Below are 22478 nucleotides of genomic sequence, written 5' to 3' on the forward strand. Positions count from 1 at the left end.
AATTTAATTGAATTTTTATATTAACTAAAATGTGCTCATCGTACCTGCTGTTTCTACTATTTCATTTTAGAACAATATAAAGGATAGTTGAAGAATTTTGTTCAACTTTTGGTAGAACATTGTTGAAACTTAATTCTGAGACAGTTTTCTGCCCGGTGTTACTGGTTAATTTCAAATAGTTAAAATGAGATTAACTGCAGAACCAAGTAACTGCGCTGCAGGTGAGGATATCAGGAGAAAATACCTGAAAACAATGTACCTATTAGCAGACTTGATAGATAAAAATGACCATTTTCCAAGCTTCTTATAACCTCTTTGCATATTTGTCTGATTGTATTAGTGAAATTTGGAGGGAAGCTAATAAAACGGGATAAATTAGGACGATAATGTATTCTTAATCCTGCATATTTTTCAATTCTTTCTGCTTCTAACGAAACAGGAGATTGAAATCCTCCGTTTGCGGTGACGGCGTCATTAGAGCGACTCTGCATGGAGAGTTTTAGCGTTTCGGAGCGCAATAAAATGCAGCGAGAAACGCTGTATTCTTGTATTTTATCTGGCGTGAAATTTTGGGAAAATATTGGACATAAAATGTCATCTTGGATCCATTTCAGAGACCTCATTTCCTCACTGAGCGCTCCCCGGGGAGGAAGGGGAGGAGAGAGGGGGGAGGGGGGGGGAAACAGAGGAGTTAGTGCAGGTTTGAAGAAAAGGATTGTGGGACGGATGTGGATGGTTGGGGCACTGACTGCGGCGGTGCTGGCCATGGGGCTGCAGTAAGGGGCGGAGGAGGAGGTGATGGCGGCGGTGGGCGACGCGGCGGCTCTCCTTACAGCCAGATACTGCGGGGTGAGGCCGCCCAGGCCCGTCAGGCTCCCCCAGGTGGTGGCGCTGTTCAGCTGCTGCATCTGCTGCGCCAGCTGCTGCTGCAGACGCCGCTGCTCCTTGTCCTTCTGCGTGTCGGCGAACTTCACCACGATGGGGGACGAGCAGCCCTGCGAGGAGGAGGAGGAGGAGGAGGAGGAGCAGAAGGAGGAGGAGGAGCAAAGACAGGAGGAGGGGCGGAGGGGAGAGGAGGAGAGACAAGAAGAGGTTAAAGACAGAAAAAAACAATGTGGAAAAACAAAGAAGTAAAAGAGGAAGGATGGAAAGAGAAGACAAAATAGAAGAGGAAAAGGGGAGAGAAAAGAAGACAAACTTGTAATCAGAAATATAGTTTTACACACACACACACACACACACACACACACACACACACACACACACACACACACACACACACTGTACCTCCACTCAGACCAATCAGAGCTCATTTCTCTACTCATAAAACTTGAGCACTGAGGAAAATCTCAATTAAAAAGCCCCTTGTAAAATTTCCACGCACACACACATACAAACACACACATTCAGCAACACACACATACACATGCACACACACACACACACACACACACACACACACACACACACACACACACACACACACCGAGTCGCACAGGAAACTTGACTCCAAAGCCGGTGGGCTTTCTTCTTTCCCCCCACAAGAGCTCAGTTATCTCTGAGTCCAGAACGGTTTCACCAGACACTGATTTCCCGAGTTCTCCAACTATTTCATCAGCTCATGTGAGGAGAGTCTTGATGTGTGTGTGTGTGTGTGCGTGTGTGAGTACAACAGAGACGGTGAAGAAGAGACACAGAGTGATTGGGATGACCAGGGAGAGAGGTGCAGAGGGCGAGAAGGAGACTCAGAGACAATCACAAGGAGTGTGTCTAATTGTGTCCATGTTTGTGTGTGTGTGTGTGTGCAGTGAAGGTGTGTGCGTGCGTGTGTGTGTGTGTGTGTGACCTATCGGACGATCTGCGACGCGAAGGAGATGCAAACACTCCCCGCGAAAAGCCTCTGCCACAAGTCGTAATCCGTCGCTCCACGCCATTACTCACAGAGCGCAATCAAAGCCTAACTGGGGGCAAATCCGTCGGAAAACAAAGGCAATCTGCCACAGGAGGATAACGAGAGAGAGAGAAAAACCTTTTGATTGAAACATTTAGTTTGAGGCGCGATCCGCGCTCGGCGGGGGAGCAGAGGGATTTGGCTACCGAGCAGATAGCGGCGAGGAGCGTGTGGTGTGCGGCTACCAGGTGTGTGTGGATTTACATGCACTGGTGTTGTCAACGCAGAATTCCAAGTGAACACTTATCGATTTCAGCATCGCGCTGAAGGATACGTATGAGTCCGTGGAGTCAGGTTTGGTGGTGCGGCAGGAGGAGGAGTCACAGTGCAGACAGGACGGCGACGCCGCCGTGTTCAAACGTCGCCTTTCGTCACGCAACGATGACAGAAAACGACTCCTAACATCAGGCCGGAAGGAGAGTCAAACGCTCTGAAGCGACCGGCCCGCCGGTTAGCGCTGCCCTCGCCACGCGTGCCGGCAGAGTGGCAGCTTTCTGCCATCTGTTGGTTTTTCCGCTCAGAAACAAAAGCGGCGTCGGTTTTACCTGAAGGGGATTTTTAAATAATTCATCACAGATTATTAGTAACAGCTTGAACTTTCATATATCAAACATAGATTGACTATAGCGCTAATAAGCCTCGAGTGGGACGAAAAAATATCCCTGTAGAGAGAAAATCCTGCACACGAGATGCAGAACGAGGGTTTTTGTTCTTTTTTTTTTTTTTTTTGCTGGATGTTGATCATTTGAATTCCTTATCGCTTCACATGATGATGGCCGCAATTTGAAAATGATCGAAGGAGAGATTTTAAAAAATTGCGAGCGGATGAGAAAGTATAAAGTTGGAGTACTTCCTGATTGGATGTGATCCGTTTGTCTTCGTCACACTCGCTTTGATTTTGTGGGACACAAAAGTTGGAACAACAACAACGACGACGACGACGACGACGACGATGATGATGCATCAAGGGTCCAGACACGGGATGCAAACTGGCGACGCGCGGCCGCCCGTGAGGGGAGATAACGCGCTCTGACATTTAAAGGCTATGTGAGCGGTAAATAAATGAGACGGAGAAGGTTCAGAGCACATAAACTCCTGAAAGCCATGAGAGATTGATTTTCAAGGTAAACGGACCGGAGCTTATAAGTTCACTTTGTGTGTGTGTGTGTGTGTGTGTGTGTGTGTGTTTCGGAGGGGAAGAGATGGGAAGCGATGTGTAATGCTCTCTCCACGCTCGCGTCTCGCCGAGCCGGAGCTGCGGTTATTATCCGGGCGAACTGCTGGTTAAGTTGATCACAGGCGGCGAACTCGGGAGCGCAGTCAGAAAGTTTGGCGGTGGGCGTGCGTGCGTGCGTGCGTGCGAAGCGAAAGGAGGTCGGACCGCAGCCCGGGCGGACGGCTGCGGCGCACGCTCGCAGCCTGACAGGCCATCCTTACGCCGCAATTACATAATTATGAATTTGGATAGCGTGCAATTACGCCAGGTGCTTATTGCCGTCGCTGCGGCTCCGGTTTCAGACCACAGGTTGCGGCGCCGTCTGCCCACGCAGAGCCGTCTGTCAATCACAGACCCGGGTTCGATACTCCGACATTAAAAAAAAAAAGAAAAAAAAAGAAAGAAACTTTTAAATATGCACGACTTCCTGTTTCTTCCAAACTTCTGGGATAAATGACAGCAAAATGGATTTCAGAGCTCATCCAGTCATTTCCTGTCGCTGGAACAAAGCATAACTACAGCAAAGATGATTTTCACCTAACGACCCCTAAACCGTCCAGCCTCAGCCACTTGTTTGGAGCAAGATGGACATTTATTCACCTGTGGCACAAGGTGTATCACGTGGGCGAACGACGACTGGAAGTTCTGAATGTTAATAAGAGAGAAAGGTGTTCGGCTGTAAATTGAGACTAGAAAAATGTTCAGTACGTCTGAAAATATAGTAAATAATCCGGAGGATAAAATGCTGTTTTCATGCTCTATTTCTGACGTGTTGACCTCCTCAGAGCAGGCCGAGTCTCGGCCCGCTCCTCCGATCTCAAACGTCTCCCCGACAGGCCCTCTGAACTCATCTTGGGAACCGTTAGCTCCAGCATCATGTATTTCCGCTGCCTTTGATATTCCAAACAGATGGTACATATCCTTCAAAAAAAAAAAGAAAAAAAAAAAAGAAAAAAAGAAAAAAGAAAAAGAGTATCCAACACTTTTTTTTGTGAGAAATGGTTGGAAATAGATAAAAATAGCAGAACAGAAAGGCGTGTTTTCCCCCGTAGAAACATCTCCCGGTGAGAAACGTTCCTGAGAGACTCGCAGCGCTTTATTTTTCTTAAGATGTGAAAGTTGTGCAACATGGGAGAGCGACTGTGTGCGAGCTGGAAACCCGGCTCCTGAAATAGCTTTAGAAGAAAAAAAACCCACCTGTGAGGACTTCACGGCGTGTTATTGTTGAATTATTTGAATCTGGAGACCATTTAGGGAGAAATACTAACAACTTTTTTTTTCTTTTTTTTTTTTATGGCCACACATTAGCTTTGTTACATCGGTTGAATGATATTAATAAAATCCAATGCGGTCTTTTGTGTCGACAGTCTGCGGGGGACTCGTGAAATATTTTTGGCGTGCGCGGAGGAATGGAAGTCATTATGTCGCCCCCTGCTGTTTGTGTTCAAAAGTGGCCAATTTAGCACAAATCGGATAGTTTACAAATTTAGATTTACCCAACATGAGGTGTAATTACACCCAGCGGTCACGTTCGGAGAGACCCCCATCGGAAGCCGGCTTGTTGAACGCCGTGAAAGCGGCTGAAAAAAGGTCTGATGGGCAGCAGGAGACGCGTTTCCCGCCCGCTTTGGGCCGCTGGTGGATTCTGCAGTGAATGGCTAAAACTGAGAAAAAAAAAGCTCCCAAAATACTGGAGGGATTCAAGGAGTTTTCTTTTTTTCTTTTTTCTTTTTTTAAAGAAACGGGTTGTTTTCTGAAGTAATAAAAAGTTACTGTTAGGGTTAAGAATGCATGCATACATGCAAACTGTGACCACTGGGGGGGCCGTTTACCACACACGATGTAGCTTTGGTAATAAACCCCAGAGATTCGGTTCTCTGGAGGCTTTTAGCTAGACCCACGTTCAGAAAATGTCTCCTATTTTTCCCGGGATTAAAGCGAACCTGGGATGTTCTTTGTCTCCTGTTCATCGCGGCTCACAGATGTGTTTGTTCACTGTTTAAACACTGTGTTTTCCTCTCATGCTCTACTTAAGCCCTTGTCTAAATGCGCTCGAATGCCTTTGTATTTATGATGTGTGTGTGTGTGTGTGTGTGTGTGTGTGCAGGAGAGCAGGATAATATGCGAGTGGCCCTGTAATGTCATGTGGACACGGAAAAAAAAAAAAAAAAAAAAAAAAAATAGAAGGCAGAAAGAGAAATCGTGGCTGATGGTGCACGAGAACCGAGCGCTAAGTGAGTCTTTATAAAAGGAGTGAATAATGTAAATCAACACAAATACGACACGGCGGCCCCCCCAGTCCCCCCTCCCACCCCCCATCCCCCCCCCCCCCCCACCTCCCGCGTCTTTAGAGGTCCGGCAGTGAATTACCTGTCCCGCTCATATCCGCTTTCATTAAGGCCTGACATTCAGCCGGCGGCGGGGTTTTTTTCACGCGTGCGCGCGCGTCGTCCGGCGCGCGCGTCGATGTGTACCTGAATGTCAGGCCGTAATGAGAATGGATATGACAGTGACAGGGCCATCAGCGAGCGAGGGCTGCCGCCCTCCAACAACCGGCCCCCCTCCCAAACCAACACACACAACGCACAACCACACACACACACACAATCTTGCTCTATCGAAGACAGTGGGGTGCAATAGAGCCAAGACAATAACCAAACTCTATTTACCAGACCTCATTCCCTCATTCGGACCCGAAGTAATTACTTTTAAATTGCAAAACTGAGGAACATTAACAAACGGATGCGGCAATTTAGGTGCGCCTGCAGCGAGACAGCTTGTTTTCAAATGGAAATGAAGGCATTTTGCCATTGTCCACTGCAATATCGTTGTGTTATGGTTTAAGGCCTGTTTTTTTTTTTTTCTTCTTCTGTGCGCCTGATAAAAGCGAGGGACACTGGCGGCGTTCACCCGGCCCGGGGATAATTCCGGCTTAATGCTCACGCCGTCGGAGGAGAGTGTCACTCCTTCCGCACTCGGGTAAGACGAGACACGTTTCGCCGCCGCCGCTCTTTCAGCCACACGAATCAACACGGACACTCCACTGATATTCGCAGCGTGACAACACAAACAGGGAAAAGGAGGAAAAAAAAACACACACACACACACGCAGCTACGCACGAGCCAAGACGGGCGGAGGGAGGGCCGTGCGTTTCCCCCCGTGTCAGGGTCACAGCACATCAATAGCAGCCATGATTATCATGATCAGCTCTAATGAGGGGGATACAGGGGTGAACGACACTGTTTTTTTTTTTTTTTTCCTTTAATACAGCCTGTGATTACCACTTTTTGTGTCCCGGTCTGACTCATGCGGGTACACACACAGCCCGCGCTCCGTCTCACACCGTGTAATTGTCTCCCAATCGCAGCGCCTGTCATCCTGCCCTGTCGCGGTTCCTGACAACGCTGACAGGGGCGCGCAAACCCCGGGCGGCGGGGGCCGTGCCGAGGGGCGGACACAAAGGGATCGGCGGCCGGGTCCCGCGTTACGGCCCGGCCGGGGTCGCCGCGCGGCTGATGAGGTTTGGAACTCGGGCAGATTGCGGCGGAAAGGTGTCAGGGGTGCCGCGGTTTCTGTCGGCTTTCAGACTTGGCGAAAGCTGGAGCTGATGATGCTCTCATCAAAAGCAGAGAAACAGGACGAGACTTCACGGTCCCAGACCTAACCTATGAACCTATTACTGTGTCAGACATTAAAACAGTGTCCCAGCAAAACAAGATAATTAAAAAGGATAATCAGAAACCGAGGAGATGCTAAAATGAAATAAATACTTGGATTACATACATCCTGTATGTAAGACTTCTCTGGCTTTCCAGAAGGAAAAGTGTATTCTGTACCGAAACAGAGGGTAATAATCATCTTAAGTTGTCAAGATTTCCAAACTCTCCGAGACATTATTGAGGGGATTTACAGTATAAATGAAAATTACCTCAGCTGACAAGATCCCCATTAATTTTCCCATCAATTCCACCGTTAATTTGACTGAATATTTTTGCAGCAATGCGATTTAAGGCTGCCTACACATTGTTAAAAATGACAAGGCGCCATGACTCATGTTTAATGCCCACGGGTAATTGTTCACACGCTGGGCTGAATAGCGTCCTGCTGGATATTCATCCTGGAGGCTGTTGGCTGAGAAGCCGACAAAAGTTTGGGAGGCTTGCGCCTTCGCCAGCTCGCTCTCTCCTGCTCGAATGCAGTGACTTTCCCCTTTCTGTGCACAGCAAATGATAATCCAGCGAGAGATGCTAAACCCATGCTTTCCAAAGCAGATTTAGCATTTAGCTCGGACTCGGACGTACTTTTATTGGTTCAACCTCTTCAGTTGCTTTTAAAGATATGTGAGTGAAAAGGTGAGAGAGACAGCACATTTATAGAGGGAGCGCATGTACGGAAAAGGAAAAAAAAAAAAAAAAAGGAAGAAGAGAAGGAGAGATTTGAAGAAAAGGGCGAGAGTACCATACCTCCATAGTCTGAGACTGGTGCATGGCTTTGATTGCATTCTGTGCCATAGCTCTGGTGGAAAACGTGACAAACGCACATCCTGTAAGGAGGGGAGGGGAGGGGAGGGAGGGATGGAGGGACAGTGGAGGGGAGGAAGGGGGGAGGAGGGCAGAGGGAGAGGAGGAGGAGGAGGAGGAGGAGGAGGAGGGGAGACGAGAAAGAACAAAAACAGGACAAAAGGGTTGGACACGTCGTTGTTATCAAAAAACAAAACAAAAAAGAAAAGAAAAGAAAGAAACAACAAGGCAAAACAGAGATCGATACAGAGAACAGCTCACAGGCAGACGACAAGCGTTCTCAGGCCAAAGGAACGAGCACAGTGTCATGACGGACCACGACCCCTCCGCGACCCCGCCGCGGGACGTCCGGGGCGGCGGGGGCTTCGGGGAGACTCGGATCAGATAGAACAGCATGTCAGTCCCAAGCACAGAGAGACGGAGGAGAGAGAGCGGAGGTGTGGCCGGACGGCGGCTCTGGGTTTGGTGGCTGTCTGCCGGTAACGGGGGGGAGGAGGGGGCGGGGCGGGGGGCTTGGGGGGGGGGGATGGGGGCTGTGTTCGTCTGGCTGGTTAGGGAGTGATTACCGAAGATAATGTGAGAAGTGCTTCAACAACACCCCGGGCTAATAATATGCTAACAGACTCACCAAGCCATGCTAGCGCAGCCAGGCCTGAACCGATTACACACACACTCACTCACACACACACACAGACAGACAGAGACACACACACACACAGGTTCAGCTGGCAGACTCGTGGCTTGGCGACAGAGGAAAGGAACTAATAGTGTGGGTCATCAGATAGACTCTCCTTGGTGAGGGATGAAAAGGGACAGAAGGGGAAAAAGAGGAGAGAAAATGCAGCGGGCAGCGAGGGAGGAAGGACAGATGCTGAGGAATAGATGTGGCCGTTGTCCTCTTCCACCTCGATCACGAGCCGGCCGCCGCCGCCGTGACACAACGAGGCTGAGAGTGACGGACGGTCAGTTTACACACGTTTCCAGGATTTCCCCGGGAGGAGCGCGACACGGACGCCGACACGGCGCCGCGCATCGTTATCATGCTTTCCTTTCCAGAAAAGTGTCCCGATGCAGTGAGCACGTCGAGCCACCAGTGGGAGCTGTAGTCTGGTCTGGTTCGGTCACAGCCCGCTATGCTAACGACGCTGTTTTCAACGTTTCACTAAATTCGACGACGTTGCATCGCTGTTTCGCTGACTGTCCGTCTACTGAGCATGTGCAGAAGAACCAATAACGGTTAGAGGCAGTCCGGTTCTGCAAGCAGTGACCCAGTAAACGTGAGCGCGTCCTTTGCAGGAAGAACTGCCCGCACTGAAGATAGGACACTGAAAAAAAAAGAAAAAGAAAAAAAAGGGGGTCGCTTCGCTTTTTTTTTTTCCAACTCGTCTATTTCTGACAGGCCGCAATCTGTCACTTAACCGCTTCTTTTCCAGGAGGAAGCCCCAACCTCTGCCGAGAAGTGGACCACTTGTGGAGGGGGTTGGGGGGGATCCATTTGGGTTGGCCCTGCAGATCGCTCCAGACTCTATTTTTAAATCCGGTCAGCTCCGACATCACGGTGTGTCACATGATGGAGACTCGTGGTTTCGCGCTTTTTCATCCGCGAAGACGTTTTCTTTCTATCTTTGGCATTTCTTTTTTTTTTTTTTCCCCCCACTGCTTGATCTTGACTGAACGAAGAGTTCCTCTGCGCCCGAACGTCGATTCATTAGGCCGTTCATGAAAAGTTGGAGGGAGACAAAGCTTCCTCGGCGGTTGTCTTATTTTCCTCCGTACGGAGACGGGATGTGGCTTGATGGCTAAAAATACCTCACGGGCCGCATTCTGTCGTCAGCGGAGAACCAAACAGTCCTTTAATGAAAGTAGGGTAGCTCCCCAGGCCCAGCCATCCACTGGTGGTGTGATCCATATTTTATTAATAGCAGGATGTTGGGAGCGCTCGTCTGATTGATACCGCGGTTTAATAGGAGCTGCGCGGCGAGGCGAGGCTAGGTGGGACTCGACCGCCTCGGGGGGAAATCCTGAAAGGCCTACTTATTTTCAACCTGGTTAGTGGTGTTTATTTACTCGCCACGACCCGGCCGGACTACCTGCACCTCTTCTTTTTTTTGACTTGGCGTTTTTTTTTTTTTTTTTTTTTTTTTTCGCGGAAATGAGGAATTTGTCTGTCGCTGGTGAAATATTCATGAGGACAAAAGAGAGGAAACGGGATGGAGGAAGGAAGCGGAGCAGGCGGGGAAGGAAGGAGGACAAATTGATGTGGAGGATTCTGGGACGGGAAGGGTGGAGGGAAGGGCGGCGCTGCCCGGGGAAGCAGAGGATCATGGGAGTTTGAGTAGCTGGAGGCTCGAGGTGGAGATAACCTTGGGGGGGAGGGGGGGGGGCGGGAGACGGGCATAAGGAGAGAGAGAAACATGAACAACGTCCGACACGCACAGAAAAAAACATGACGGACAGATCCACACGGACCCTGTGTGACGATGACAGGAGGAGGAGGAGGAGGAGGAAGAGGAGGGGGGAGGTCGCCAACAAGCACCTCCATCTCCTCAGCACACCGAACCACACGGGGGAGGAGGGGGGAGGGAGGATGGCGGAGATCAGGCGGAAGGGGGGAATGGGTGATGGAGCAGGTCTCCATATTACGACGGAGGAGACGAAGTTCAAGGGAAAGAAACCTGCCTCACCATGTCTGAATGACGCTAATTTATGACAGAATTTTGCACGCGCATTTAACAAACATGAACTTCCTCCACTTTCTTAACATGTAATCAGATTAGATTAAAGCAGTGTTATCACTAGTCTTCATATGAAACCACTGGCAGCAGATTAAAGGTCCTCTGGCGTGACAAAACTTTCATTTTTAGACACATTTTTGAGCAAATTCTGGTCATTATCGGATGTCTACATGGTCTCTGTAATGGATTTTTCCAGATGTTGCTGAGGGTTAATTAATGATGTGTTAACTGAGTGATATTTGGATGGACAACAAATTATTTTTGTGTTTTTTCTTCTTCAAATGTAACAGCTGCTCGGCACGTGACGCAAAGTAATCGGATCTTGTTTGGGAATTGTTGTTGCAGATTTGGTTTTTGCACCCAAAAAAAATTCTACTTTAAGACATTTTTGAGTGGTTATCTTCAGTCCCGCTGTGAAACCTGTTTGGTCAGACTCACGTACGGATGATACAAACGGCTTGCCTGGTAATCCGGCACTTTCTCTCAAACCCGGCGTGGCGGCAGCGCGAACCGCGGTACAGTTTGAGCTGTAAGCACATTTCAGATTATTTGCTTCATGAGCCTCAAAGTGGCCAAATCAGTGCTTACTTTCCACTCCAGCTGGGAAAAGAAAAGGAAATCGGCTGCTATTATTACCAAGATTTCTTGTGAGAGTCCAGTAATCATGGTGATTTGCCTGCCTTCCTGAGCCGCGGCCGACCGAAAAGCGTCAGAAACATCGACTCATGGCGAACGGGAGCCGCCTGGTGAGTCCCACCGTCTTCGGTTGTTCTTGCATCTAAAACAATCTCACTTTGGACTTTAGCACATCAAACCCCTCAGACTGTTTTCCACCTTGTTTTGTTGCGTGACAGTAACGCCAGCCTTTCTGATTTAGTCGCGTTGTGTTATTATACGTCCCCTCAACACCCTCTTTTGTCCTTTTTCGTGAAAAGCTCTTCATATTTACTGCAGATTTTCAATATTAGTCACTAAAATGGCGAGAATTCTTCTTCTTTTTTTTTTACTTCTAGCAGTTTTAAACTGTTAATGTGACAAAAACAGCGATTCACAACCTGTCGCGGAGGGAGGCGAAGAGCTCAGCGCGGCTTACGGAGAGGCTAAAGTGGAGCTGCAGGGGAAAGGTGAGAGATATGAGCGGAGGTGAGGAGGTCGTGGAGGCGAGCGGAGGAGGTGGAGGAGGAGGAGGGGTGATGGAGGGCTGAGAGGAGAGAGAGAGGGGGGGGGGAAGAAGAGATATGTCGGAGCCAAAAGGAGCAGCATGTATTGAAAGCAGCGGGAACGGCCTCCAGAGGGCGCTGCAGTTCGTTCACGTCGACTCTCTGGATCTCTAAATCAGACTATCAGGGAGAAGCAGGATCTGAAAATATTGATTAAAATACTGATCACGTTCTCATCCTGCATTTGTTTTCTTATTTTAACACCTCACTTCATGAAAGAGCAACGATCTACATAGCCTCATGGGGTTTAGAAACGATCTGCAGCTTCTGGAGGCCGCTCGCAGCGCCGATATTCCCGTGTGGGCGGGGCTAAGTGGTTTCCGGGCGGCGCCGTACCTCTGCTGAGCCCGTCGGGCCCCCGGAGGATCCGGCACTCCTCGATCTGTCCGAACGCCGAGAACATGACCCGGATGTCGTTCTCGTTGCACTTCTTGGACACCATGCCGATGAACAGCTTCCTGTCTTCCACCGCTGCAGAGAAAACACCCAGAGACAGGAAGTGAAGAGGAGAACAGCCACTGCCACATTATGACTTTTTTTTTTTTTTACTGAAATTGTCTGGAAAACACATAGGTTGATTCAATTCAACTCTTTATGAGAAGACACTTTTTAAACACTGATTTGACTTCTAAATTCAAGCAAGTATATAAAAAGTCTCATTTCTGTGTGTTTAAGACCCAAAACTCAACATAATTCTTTTAAAGGCAGCATGGAATTTGCTTCAGTGTCCAATGCTTTCTGGCTTTGGCTGATCGTTTTTAGTATAATTCACCTTTTATATCATCTATTCAGAAGTTTTTCTTTTGTCATTTTGAGTCAATTCTGCATTAAACAAAGTGTGAATAAACAAAGAGACTGTTTCTTTAAGATTTTGTCCTGTTTGTAAAGCCTGAAAGTCATTTGAAGGTTTAAAATGATGACTTTCTAAGAGTGAAAGAAAATATTGATATAAATGTTTTTTTTCAAGTCGGAATCGGTCTTAGGAGTATCATTTAATGTTGAAAATAATCTCAATATTAGGCGGAAAAACATGAAAGTATGAGAAGGAGATACATCTGTGAATTTCTAAGTGGAAAAAGTCAAAATCTGCTCTTTTTCATCTCTGAAGATCCAAAATTACTATAAAGAGAAAGCAAATATAAAGAAATTTATAAGTAAAGGCAGGAAAGAAAACCAGTAAAAAGGGTCAAGAGAAACAAACAGATCGATTCATGACAAAGATTCACAGATTTATCAGAGTTTTGATGCATTAATCCCAATAATCACACACAGGTCACTCAGGGATCAGAATATCAATTAATACCGATCAAACAGAAGATAAAAGGATATTTGCATGAATGAAATCCAAATAACTCAAACCTCCATTAGTAGCATTAGTTATAAAAAAAAAAAGGTTTAACTTTGGAGAAACGACTGATCGGAACGAGGAGAAGGAAAAGAAATGTTAATGCCACGGGACGACAGAACAGGGCAATCAGGAGGGACGAGCGCGAGAGGAGCGGAAGAATGGGCGAGGACAGTGGGAGACGGATGAAGACAGACAGAGCTGCTGCATTTCATCACGCCATCTGCGAGGCTCTGATCAATGTCTCATTATCACTTCAACGCTGGCTGCTTGCTGAGACTGCGCAGCCTGTCCTCTCCCACCCTCCACCTCCTCCACCTCCTCTGACACAATCCCTCCATCTCGGGTGAAATCTCCAGGAACGAGGGAGGCCGGGCCGCCGGACGGACGGACGGACGGACGGACGGCGGGAAAGCGCGAGCGAGGCCTGAGCGGGAGAATCCACACGGTCTTGGTTCCCGCCACATTCAATGTAATGCTAATCCAATTCATTTTTAATGAGGAAACTGTCAGCTCTCACTGCGAGGCGAAAGAGATAAGCGGTCTGTTGCACTCTGGGAAATCAATAGCACACTTGTTTATTTTGCTGTTTGAATTGTTTGTGTGTTGGAGAAAAAAAAAAAAAGAAAAAAAAAGAAAGAAGAACCATCGGGATACGCTGCCAAGATAAGTGTTGTTTCAAAAAGCTTTAACTCCTTTGTACACACTGGCGCGTCTTGACGTGCACGCGCATGTGTGTGTGTGTGTGTGTGTGTGTGTGTGTTCCAGTGTGCTCATCACTCCAGAGAAAGATTAGCACAAGTCTAACAGCAATGTAATTAATTTACTCTGTGTCGATTGAGGAGAAGGAGGCGAGATTTCGTTACAACTGACTGTTTCTGTATTTGGACCAGACGTGCCGGCAGGCAGGGAGAGGATAAGAAAGCTTAAATGAGAGGTGTCAAACATCAGGCACGTGGGCCGAAAGCGGCCCTCACGAGGCTCCAATCCGGCCCAGCAAACCAAATCTCGAAGAAAATATTGATTTTCAACATTCTTCTGAAGAGTAGCGAAGACAACGCAACACTGGGACCCGCCAGTGACGCTGCTATGAAAGGTGTCGTCACACACACTCTGTGACGCAACGAGGGAAAACTTCAAAGTTAAAATTTAAAGGATCGGCACACTGAACTAAAATGTGTTTGACACTCCTGGTTTGAAGTTCTTCTTTGTTGAGTGTACATGGTGGAAATGCAGAGTTTTCACAAAAAACAATTACGGCTGAAAATGACTATAATCTCAACCGAAAGCCAACTTTAATGAAAACTTCTGGCACTCCATGATTTCAATCACTGGAGTTTGGTACAATCCAGTTTGACTGTTTGATTTCATTTCCTCTGAATTGAAGTCTTTTCAAAAAGTTCCAGGACTGTTTTAAAAAAACTTGAAAAAAAAAAAAACAGAAATCCACCCGACACTGGCGAGAGTGGGCGCGTCAAACGTTGACCAGTATGCTCGAGAAGAGGTTAAAAATGACTCATTGCATCATGGGGGGGGGGGGAAAAAAGAAACTGCTTTACCAATAATGTTATCAGAGCGCAGGACTGTACAGCTCTCCATCTCATCCCCTCCACTCGCTGAGGCAATAAAGCCCGGGAGCGGCCATACGTCACTGTTACAGTGGATCTAACAGTGGGTTTATTAAAGGTCATTACCATTAAGTGGATGGATATGGCCCGCTCTATATTTCACCGTTCCCTGCCCGTGAGTGGTGGCTTCTTTATTAAGTTCCACCGTCCTCACCCTGACGGTTATGTCTTATAAAGTCACGCTCGGCCATATTTCAGTGGAGCGGATGATGGTTTCTATAAGGATTTCTCCCCTGCCTTTTCCCGGGTATTGTCGTTTTATTGTCCCCCCCCACCCCCCCTGCAGTGGACAGTGACACAGCAGGCGGCTTATGATGCTACTCCATCGTCCGCATGTCAACCAAGAGGACACACACACACACACGCACACACACAAGGGAAAGCATGTTTAAAACTTTGTGAAATCCAGCAGCAGTGTGTTTTTTTTTGCTCCCCACGGTATCGAATTTCAAATTCCGCTCAATTACTCAGCCTGCACGGTCAGTTCATCCAAATTGTCCAAAACCTACATTTTCTCACTTAGCCATGCAAATAATTTCTGCATGGCTGAATGAAAAAAAAAAAAAAAAAAAAAAAAAAAAAAAGAAAAAATTCAGATTCTTCAAGCTCGGCTGCACTGGACAGTTTCAATATTTTGCTGGAAAGGTAAAAAGGTCTCTTGACTATTCATCCAGATAAATCTGAGCCTGTCAGACGCACAGAATGGAAAATCTCACTAATTTTTTGAAAAACATTCACAAATAAATCCAGTCTGGGGGATTCCAGTGTTTACCGACGCCGAGGCAGGAGGTTGCTGGAACGACCCGGACGGATTTAGAATGGATGGAAATTCAGCCCGGCTGACTGGCGAGCTGGACGTCCGTATCCGGTAAACAAGACGAGTGTTTTCTCACCAGGAGGGTCGAAGAAAAGAGGGCGGCGTCCTTCACTAATGCCGCATCGAAATGATGCAGTTTTCACGTCTGTCCACCAGTGGGTGCTGTTTGACATCCTCGTTTCACGTGGGTGCTTGGACCTCACTTCAAACACACGTTGTTTTCCAGATCACTGATCAATAAAGCCCATGTCTTTGGTGAAGGGGAAATCCTCACACACCGCGCAGTGTTTAAAGGTATACATGCAAAATGCCGCTAATGGATTAAATCTGACGGAACAGATTAGGAGAACTATTCAACCACCAGAGACGTGTTTGCTTTCAGGCTCCAAACAGAGCGAACGCAGCTTAAACTCGGGCTCCTCCAGGCCCGTGGAGCCCATCAGAGCGGAGTAATTGGGCATGAAGGGAAAAACGGATCGCAAATCAGACGTGTCCGCGGCGTCGGCGTGTCGATGCCGTTAAACTGTGGCCTCCGCGACAACGATCTTTAAGTTTGCCTCTGATAAACAAGGCTAAATGTAATGAGGCTGACAAATTGCATCAGGCCAATTGAAATGAGAACGACGGCAGCGCGATGCCTTTAAAGACGAGACTGTCCGTGACCGCTGGGCGCCACATTCACCTCTGGAAGCTCGGAATTTACTAGAAATAATCAATTCTTTTCTATTCCATCGGTACATCCTTCACAAGAAAGGAAAAGTGGGTTTTCTACGGTCTTATTTTCCCTTCATTCCCAGAAGGACGGAGCTCAGCGCAAGATATGCAACACGTAGAAAAACCCCCGCTGCCTGGTGTGTCTGTCAAGGTCGCTTCTTGCCGACGCCTCGCTGGACAAATAAACCTCAAGCAGAGCCTCTCCGAGCTCGTCCAGCCTTCAGGAAACACTGATATGCAACGCGTCAGATCACATAGCATGAAAACAGCATTTCTGTAGCTTCTGTGTAAACAGACGTCGTTTTCTCAGCATTAAAGTGGAAACGCCAAACTCTTCCGAAAAAGAATCGAACAACTTTTACCAAGTAAACCAGAGCCGCTGTAAACGGCGTCTTCCTGCGAGCAGTCTGAGCTCAAGTCTCTCCGCTGCTTTTCCCTCGCTGCGTGAAAAGCCGACTGCACTTTCTTGAGTTTCTTTGCTGGAGCTGTGCGGCATCAGACAGACACTTTTCTGCCGGTTGCACTAATGTGCTGCCGTTGGTCTGCTTTTTGATGTGTGCAGCCTGATTGATTTTGACTGCTTTGTTAACTCCCGTCACGCCGACTTGTGGAGGACGCCCAGGACTCTGATGAAAGAGACAAACCCATCTCATCTGGAGGTGTAACGAGCTATATCTTCCCCCGGAAACAGACGAGGCACGAGGTCGAGCACGCCATAAAGTCTTTAGAAACAGACTCACACAACGCCGCTGTTGTCTTTTAGTGGGATTTGGTAAATAAAAAGTAATAGCAGAGGAATACTTTAAAAACGACTCTGATACTTTTTTTTTTCTTGTTCTCAGTTTAAAAAACTTCCAACAGCTTTCTGGTTACAACGAGAAGGAATGGAAAAGCAGGTTGGGTATAGGAAATCAATTCAGAGCTGAATCTGCAATATGTTGTCTGGGAACGGGGTGACGTGAGGACGAGGTGTGTGTGTGTGTGTGTGTGTAAAATAGATGCATTAAGGTGGGCGTGAGCGTGGAGGGTTCATACAGCATGTTTGTATGAGCCAGACGCCACGGGGGAAGAGAGGCTGGTTCACCACCGGGCCAAAACCATTCAACTCTCCCTGACCTCCTTCTGAAGCACCTTAATAATTCATCACAAGCAGAAAAATATATTTATATACATCAGCAACACCCCCCTCCCGCACACACAGCTTCCTCCCCCACCACTCGGTTCTCTGCTCCCCTCGATGCTTCTTGTTCAATCTATCTCCTCTCCCCCCATCGGTCCCTCATCCTGCTGTCGAGAGAGAGATAGCTATTACCAGGCAAATTTAAAAAAGGGCCACGGATGCTTGTGCATGTGTGTGCGTGCGTGTGTGTGTGTGTGTGTGTGTGTGTGATATTGATGCGTCTGCTGTGCCGAAGCGGGGGCCACTCACCGTTAGATTTCTCACTGTCTGCAGGTTTCATCTGAATCGGGTGGTGCATCTGGAGAGACAGAGAGGAGAACAGGTTGAGTCTCGCCGTGTCGCGGCTCACATACAAAATCGAGACGCAGACGAAGGAGAAACATTCACGCCGCTCCAATGCATTACTGAACTGTCTGAAAAGAAAAAAATGGAATCGGTAATGTTTTATTCCCCGGTTCAGACGACGCTGTTTTCGTTTGAGAAAAGTTCCGTCTCACACGGCAACGATGAGATCACCATGTCCGAAAAAATGTCAAAATAGTTTTATGGTTGCAGTGGTGCTGACTATATGTGACCCCGGTCTGGACATCTGTGGCGTTTTGCCCGAACGAGCGCCGTCCTGCAGTCGGCCTCCGCTCTGGAGTCGGACGAGTTCGTCCCAGGTCGGGAGAAGCAATCCCTGCTCGTCCTCCTCGCGCTCGCCGGGAGGAAGATGAGCCTGCAGGTCTGTGACCGGATCACTCGAGGACGGATTTGTCCACCTGACCGGCTGATCCCGGCGCGATCGCCGTGCGCCGTGGGGGGATTTTTCACACAATATGGAGGTACGGCTCTGAATAGTGTAAACGGGGTCAAACATGTGTGCGCGCGTGTGTGTGCGTGTGTGTGTGTGAAGTTATCTTTTGTAGATATTGGGTATCTCCGAGACGCCGCTTAATGGAGCTGAATGATGGATGTGTTTTTAAAATTGTGGGTCTTGTTTTATAGAAAACAGGAAAACGCTTCACACATGAGGAGGTTTCGTCGCCTCTCTCTCCAACCCCGCCTCCCTCGCCCCTTCAATCTCTCCTCCTCTGTCCCGTTTTTTTTTTTTTTTTTATTCCCTCCATCTCTCTTTCCTTTATGGGAGATTATGTGGCTGTTTGATCTGCGGAGAGACGAATGACAGTGATTCTCCAAATCTAGCCCGGTATCAATCACACTCAGAGTCAAATACCAGCCGCCGCCGAGTGTGTCTGTGTCTGCACAAGTGTGCGTAAACGTGTGTGCGTGTGTGTGTGCCCCGTCTTACCCATAACGCCCCTGGGCTCAGTCACGCTGTGACAGAAGGCTTTGATCTTCCAATTCTATCACACACCTTTATCCCAACTCTCTCCCTCTTGCTCTCGTCCTTATCATCCTCACTCGCCTCTTTTTTTTCCCCTTCTAACTCTTCTTCCTCTCGCAGACCTGTCCCATTTGCTCACACACACTCACTGAGGCCACCCGGTTTATACACACATCTGCCTGAAGGGGGCAGTAGATGGCGGAGGAAGATGCAACCAGGCCAGGGTCAATGAATGAATGAACTGAATTTAACCTGAAAGCTCAAAACATTTCAGAATCCGTCGTTTTTCCAGTCAAAATCCTCTGGTTCAATAAAGAGACTGGAGGTTTTTCGTCCGAGGTGATTCATAAAACCACCGTCTCTTGAGTGGAAGCTTCAATGAAAGGAGGCTCGGCTGATGTGTCACCAGGTTTACGAGACGCCGCCTCGATCCAGAAGATTATTTCACATCAGGACAAAAGAAATGAGATTTGATGTCAAAGGTCTGTGAATCATGGGATCAATCAGCTGTGTATTCATAAAGAGGACAAAAACTGACAAAAGAGCTTGATTTTTTTTTTTTTTTACTGCATGTTGTGTTTTTTCCCCCCTTGAATAAATAAAAACTCCAACATAATAACCCTCTGATTTCATCCGGCAGAAAGTGACGAGCAGGTTAATGAAGACGTCTCTGATCGCCTCACCTGAAACGGACAGAACGTTCGTGCCACTGAACTTCAAGGCGTGAGAAATGACACGAGGACGCAAAAAAATGATTAAATTACACTGTATTGATTTGGTTTTCTTGAAAATGAGTAACTCATGACTCCCTTTGATCAGCGGCAGAATCAGTTCTGGATTAAGGATTCTGGTAAAGAGGAGTTTAGGGTCATAATATATGATATTTATAGTCATATTTCATATTTGTTGATGTTGATGAAATAAAATTCCTTTGTTTTAAGACTTACTCCAAGTCATGAGGCCAATGGAAAATCTAAAAGCAGAGGAAACACAAAGATAAGGGATGAAGAAAACCGTCAAGAAAAGATCAGAAGGATGAAAAAAACAGGACCAAGAGAAGAAGAAATTGGACAGATGGGAAGAGAGGGGAAACCCTTCGCATGGCGTCTCAGTACTGTATCGCCAAGGACAGATGCAGACACATGGAGGGTGGTGTAAGTGCGTGTGTGTGTGTGTGTGCGCGTGCGCTGAAGCCACATCAAAAGGAGCAAAGTCGGAACCTGGAAGTCACATCAAGTCACTTTTTGTTAATCCATTTCAAAGTCTGTCCTCTCCAGGCAAAAAACAAAAACAAAAAAACACCTTCCTGAAAAACCCACAAAAGGCTCGACAGCATCCACCGCGCTGCTGTCAGTCAGTCCTGAAAAACCCTGCCAACAAGCTGCCACGTGCACGCACACACACACACACACACACACACACACACACACGCATAGATCTGCTCACGCAAACACAGTGGCTCAGGTACAGAAAGCGCGTCCGGCTCTCGGTCTCCTCCTCGGGTCCGTCTGCGCCAGAAAATGCCCGACGGGCGGCCGCGCTGTCGACACGTTTGATCTCGGCGAGCTCCCGTCGAGACCCACAAAGGCAAGACTCTCCGCCGCTATCCCACAATTCCACAGTGCTGTTTTCCTCCCCGCCTGCCAGGCCCCGCAGCCGCAGCCTGCCATTCATTATGCGCTCAGCGGGACCCCGGCAAAACTACCAAGTCCTCGCTGCGCTCGTAACCATAAAAAAAAAGAAAAGGAAGGGAGAAAAGAAGGCAGACAGAAGACAAGAGCTGTGTGTGCAGGCGACAACGCTGTGCTGGCGTTTAGCTCTAAGAGTCTACTTCCTGTTTACCTGAGTAAGACTGCAGCGCAGACACGACAAACTGGGAAGTGGGGAAGTCCTGACGTGGCTCCAGGGCCAAAACATTAAGACCACAAGGATCACTTCACGGTTTTTCTGGCACTGCATGCAATTCTATTTACTTCCAGCTTAGAGTATTACAGCAACATGCAGGCACTGCAATGTTGATATCAGTCAAAGCAGCAAACTCAGAAGTGGAACATTCCCAAAGAACGGTAACGTGCGAGTTCCCAGCTCCGCAGATGAGTGACAAACCTCTCATCCATTCAAGAACCGGGCCTTTGCTTAACCTTTAATCGAAGCGGTTTTCAAAAGCCACTCCAGGCCTCTGCGTCGCAATTAATCACAACGCGATTTACAAACTAAGGAAGAAGAAAAATAAGTGGAAACAGTCAATGACGCAAAGTTTAAATTGAAGGTAACTGATTATTACGTGGTGGAAAGTTTTGCCGGAGCTTGGAGGGCTTCGTCGTCTGCTTGTGATGCACTTGAAGCAAAGCGTCGCCGTTTGTTTTTTTAAATCAACGCTTAGAGCACTTGAATCGGCCCTTCGGCGAACCGTTTGACCGAGTCGCACCGGAAAACCCGCGGTAAACGCACAGCTCGGAAAAAATCGATTAACATTTCATTCACATGTTAATGTGCGGACCAAAAAGTCACCAATCAAAATTAATGAGCGCCACTGTTCAGGTTGGCGGGAACAGGAAGCCTCTCTCGTCGCCCAGCAGTGTGTTATTGTTGCAGTTAATATTTGCGCCTCCTAATTTCCTCAAATTTGCCTGAACTTCCTCTGACAGCAGAATCTGTGCAGCGATTTCCAGCTCATTGAAGTCTAGAGCTGGGATTATCAAGTGTGAGTCCAATATCAAATCCACTTATCGGGTATGAATCCTTTCATATCCCTTCAGGAATCTCATTAAGTTCCAGCCTCCATCATTCGCAGAAGCTGTAACTCTCCACCTGATGGTGGATGGTGGTTGAGAACCCCTGAATTTAATCAACTTAAGCATTAATTAAGTTAATCTAATTTGCCCCCTAAAATGCACTTTTTCTCCTTGGGTTGTCCCTGAAGGAGCTTTAAGGTTGTTAAAAATCATCCCGCCCCTCGCTGACTGGAAGGATCGGCTTGTTCCTGCTCTTCATTAAAGCTATACCATGATTACACTGAGACAAATTGAGCAAGCATACGCCGAAATGTCGGACGCACTGGCGGGAGGGCTGCTCGTTTAATGTGAACAACCTGTGGCTCCAATCTGAAGATAAAATTTACTGAAAATTGTATGAAAGGAGGAAAATGCAGCAGAAACTGGAGGCAAATGGAACAATATGAGGAGGAAACATCTTCACTGATGTATATTTGTGCATTCAGAACAGAGAAATCTGCCTTGATTTCAGTTTTTCTGAACGATTTAACAGCATCATCGTGTTTGTAACTAAAAAAAAGTTGCATTATCGAAGAAAAAGTAGTGTTGTCTTTTGGCCACTAAGTGGCAGCGTTGCTGTCTGTTGTCAGCCTGTTTTCCATGGAAGAAGATGAACCAGGAAGTTGAACGATGCTCCACCTCATTGACCACCTACCGATGTATCATCATGGCCGACACATTGCAGAATTAAAATAATGAAAACTCGCTGAACTATCGACCGATTTCCACACAGTTTGGTGCATTACAGACAACAGAAATGAAGCTGTGTTCATGATGCTTTTACATACATCAAGGTTGTGGAGTTTTAAATTAAAGACCACTGAGATTGAGGTGAAGGAAAGTGTTTCGGAGTTCGTAATTCTGTAAAGACTTTTTCCACAAAACAGAAAGAATGAGAAAGAATGGGTCCTCATCCAAGATGGCGGCCAGACTGAACGCACTCCAGTTGTCCTATTCCATCATGTCTGTGGTTAACCTGCAACTGTTCAACTGTTTCCTGAACCAGAAAACAGTCAATTAGGAAATTAGAGAGGATGTGGAGAGGTTAGA

General features: G+C 47.5%; 1 protein-coding gene across 23 annotated transcripts in view; it reads right to left on the bottom strand.

Annotated features, from left to right (window-relative positions):
• celf2 (cugbp, Elav-like family member 2) overlaps positions 1 to 22478 on the bottom strand; it is a 196112-nt gene that overhangs the window by 18084 nt on the left and 155550 nt on the right. For 12 of the 23 annotated variants that reach the window (XM_030112963.1, XM_030112960.1, XM_030112959.1 and 9 more), the window contains 4 exons: positions 17577 to 17625; positions 11980 to 12114; positions 7632 to 7711; positions 834 to 995 (listed from right to left, as the gene is read on the bottom strand). In XM_030112963.1, the coding sequence (XP_029968823.1) occupies positions 834 to 995; positions 7632 to 7711; positions 11980 to 12114; positions 17577 to 17625 (426 nt within the window). Of the gene's footprint in view, positions 1 to 749; positions 996 to 7631; positions 7712 to 11979; positions 12115 to 17576; positions 17626 to 22478 lie in introns of all 23 variants that reach the window. The other 11 variants (XM_030112943.1, XM_030112965.1, XM_030112955.1 and 8 more) reach the window with 1 other exon arrangement.

Source organism: Salarias fasciatus, chromosome 17 (assembly GCF_902148845.1).
Source record: "Salarias fasciatus chromosome 17, fSalaFa1.1, whole genome shotgun sequence".
Lineage (NCBI taxonomy): Eukaryota > Metazoa > Chordata > Actinopteri > Blenniiformes > Blenniidae > Salarias > Salarias fasciatus.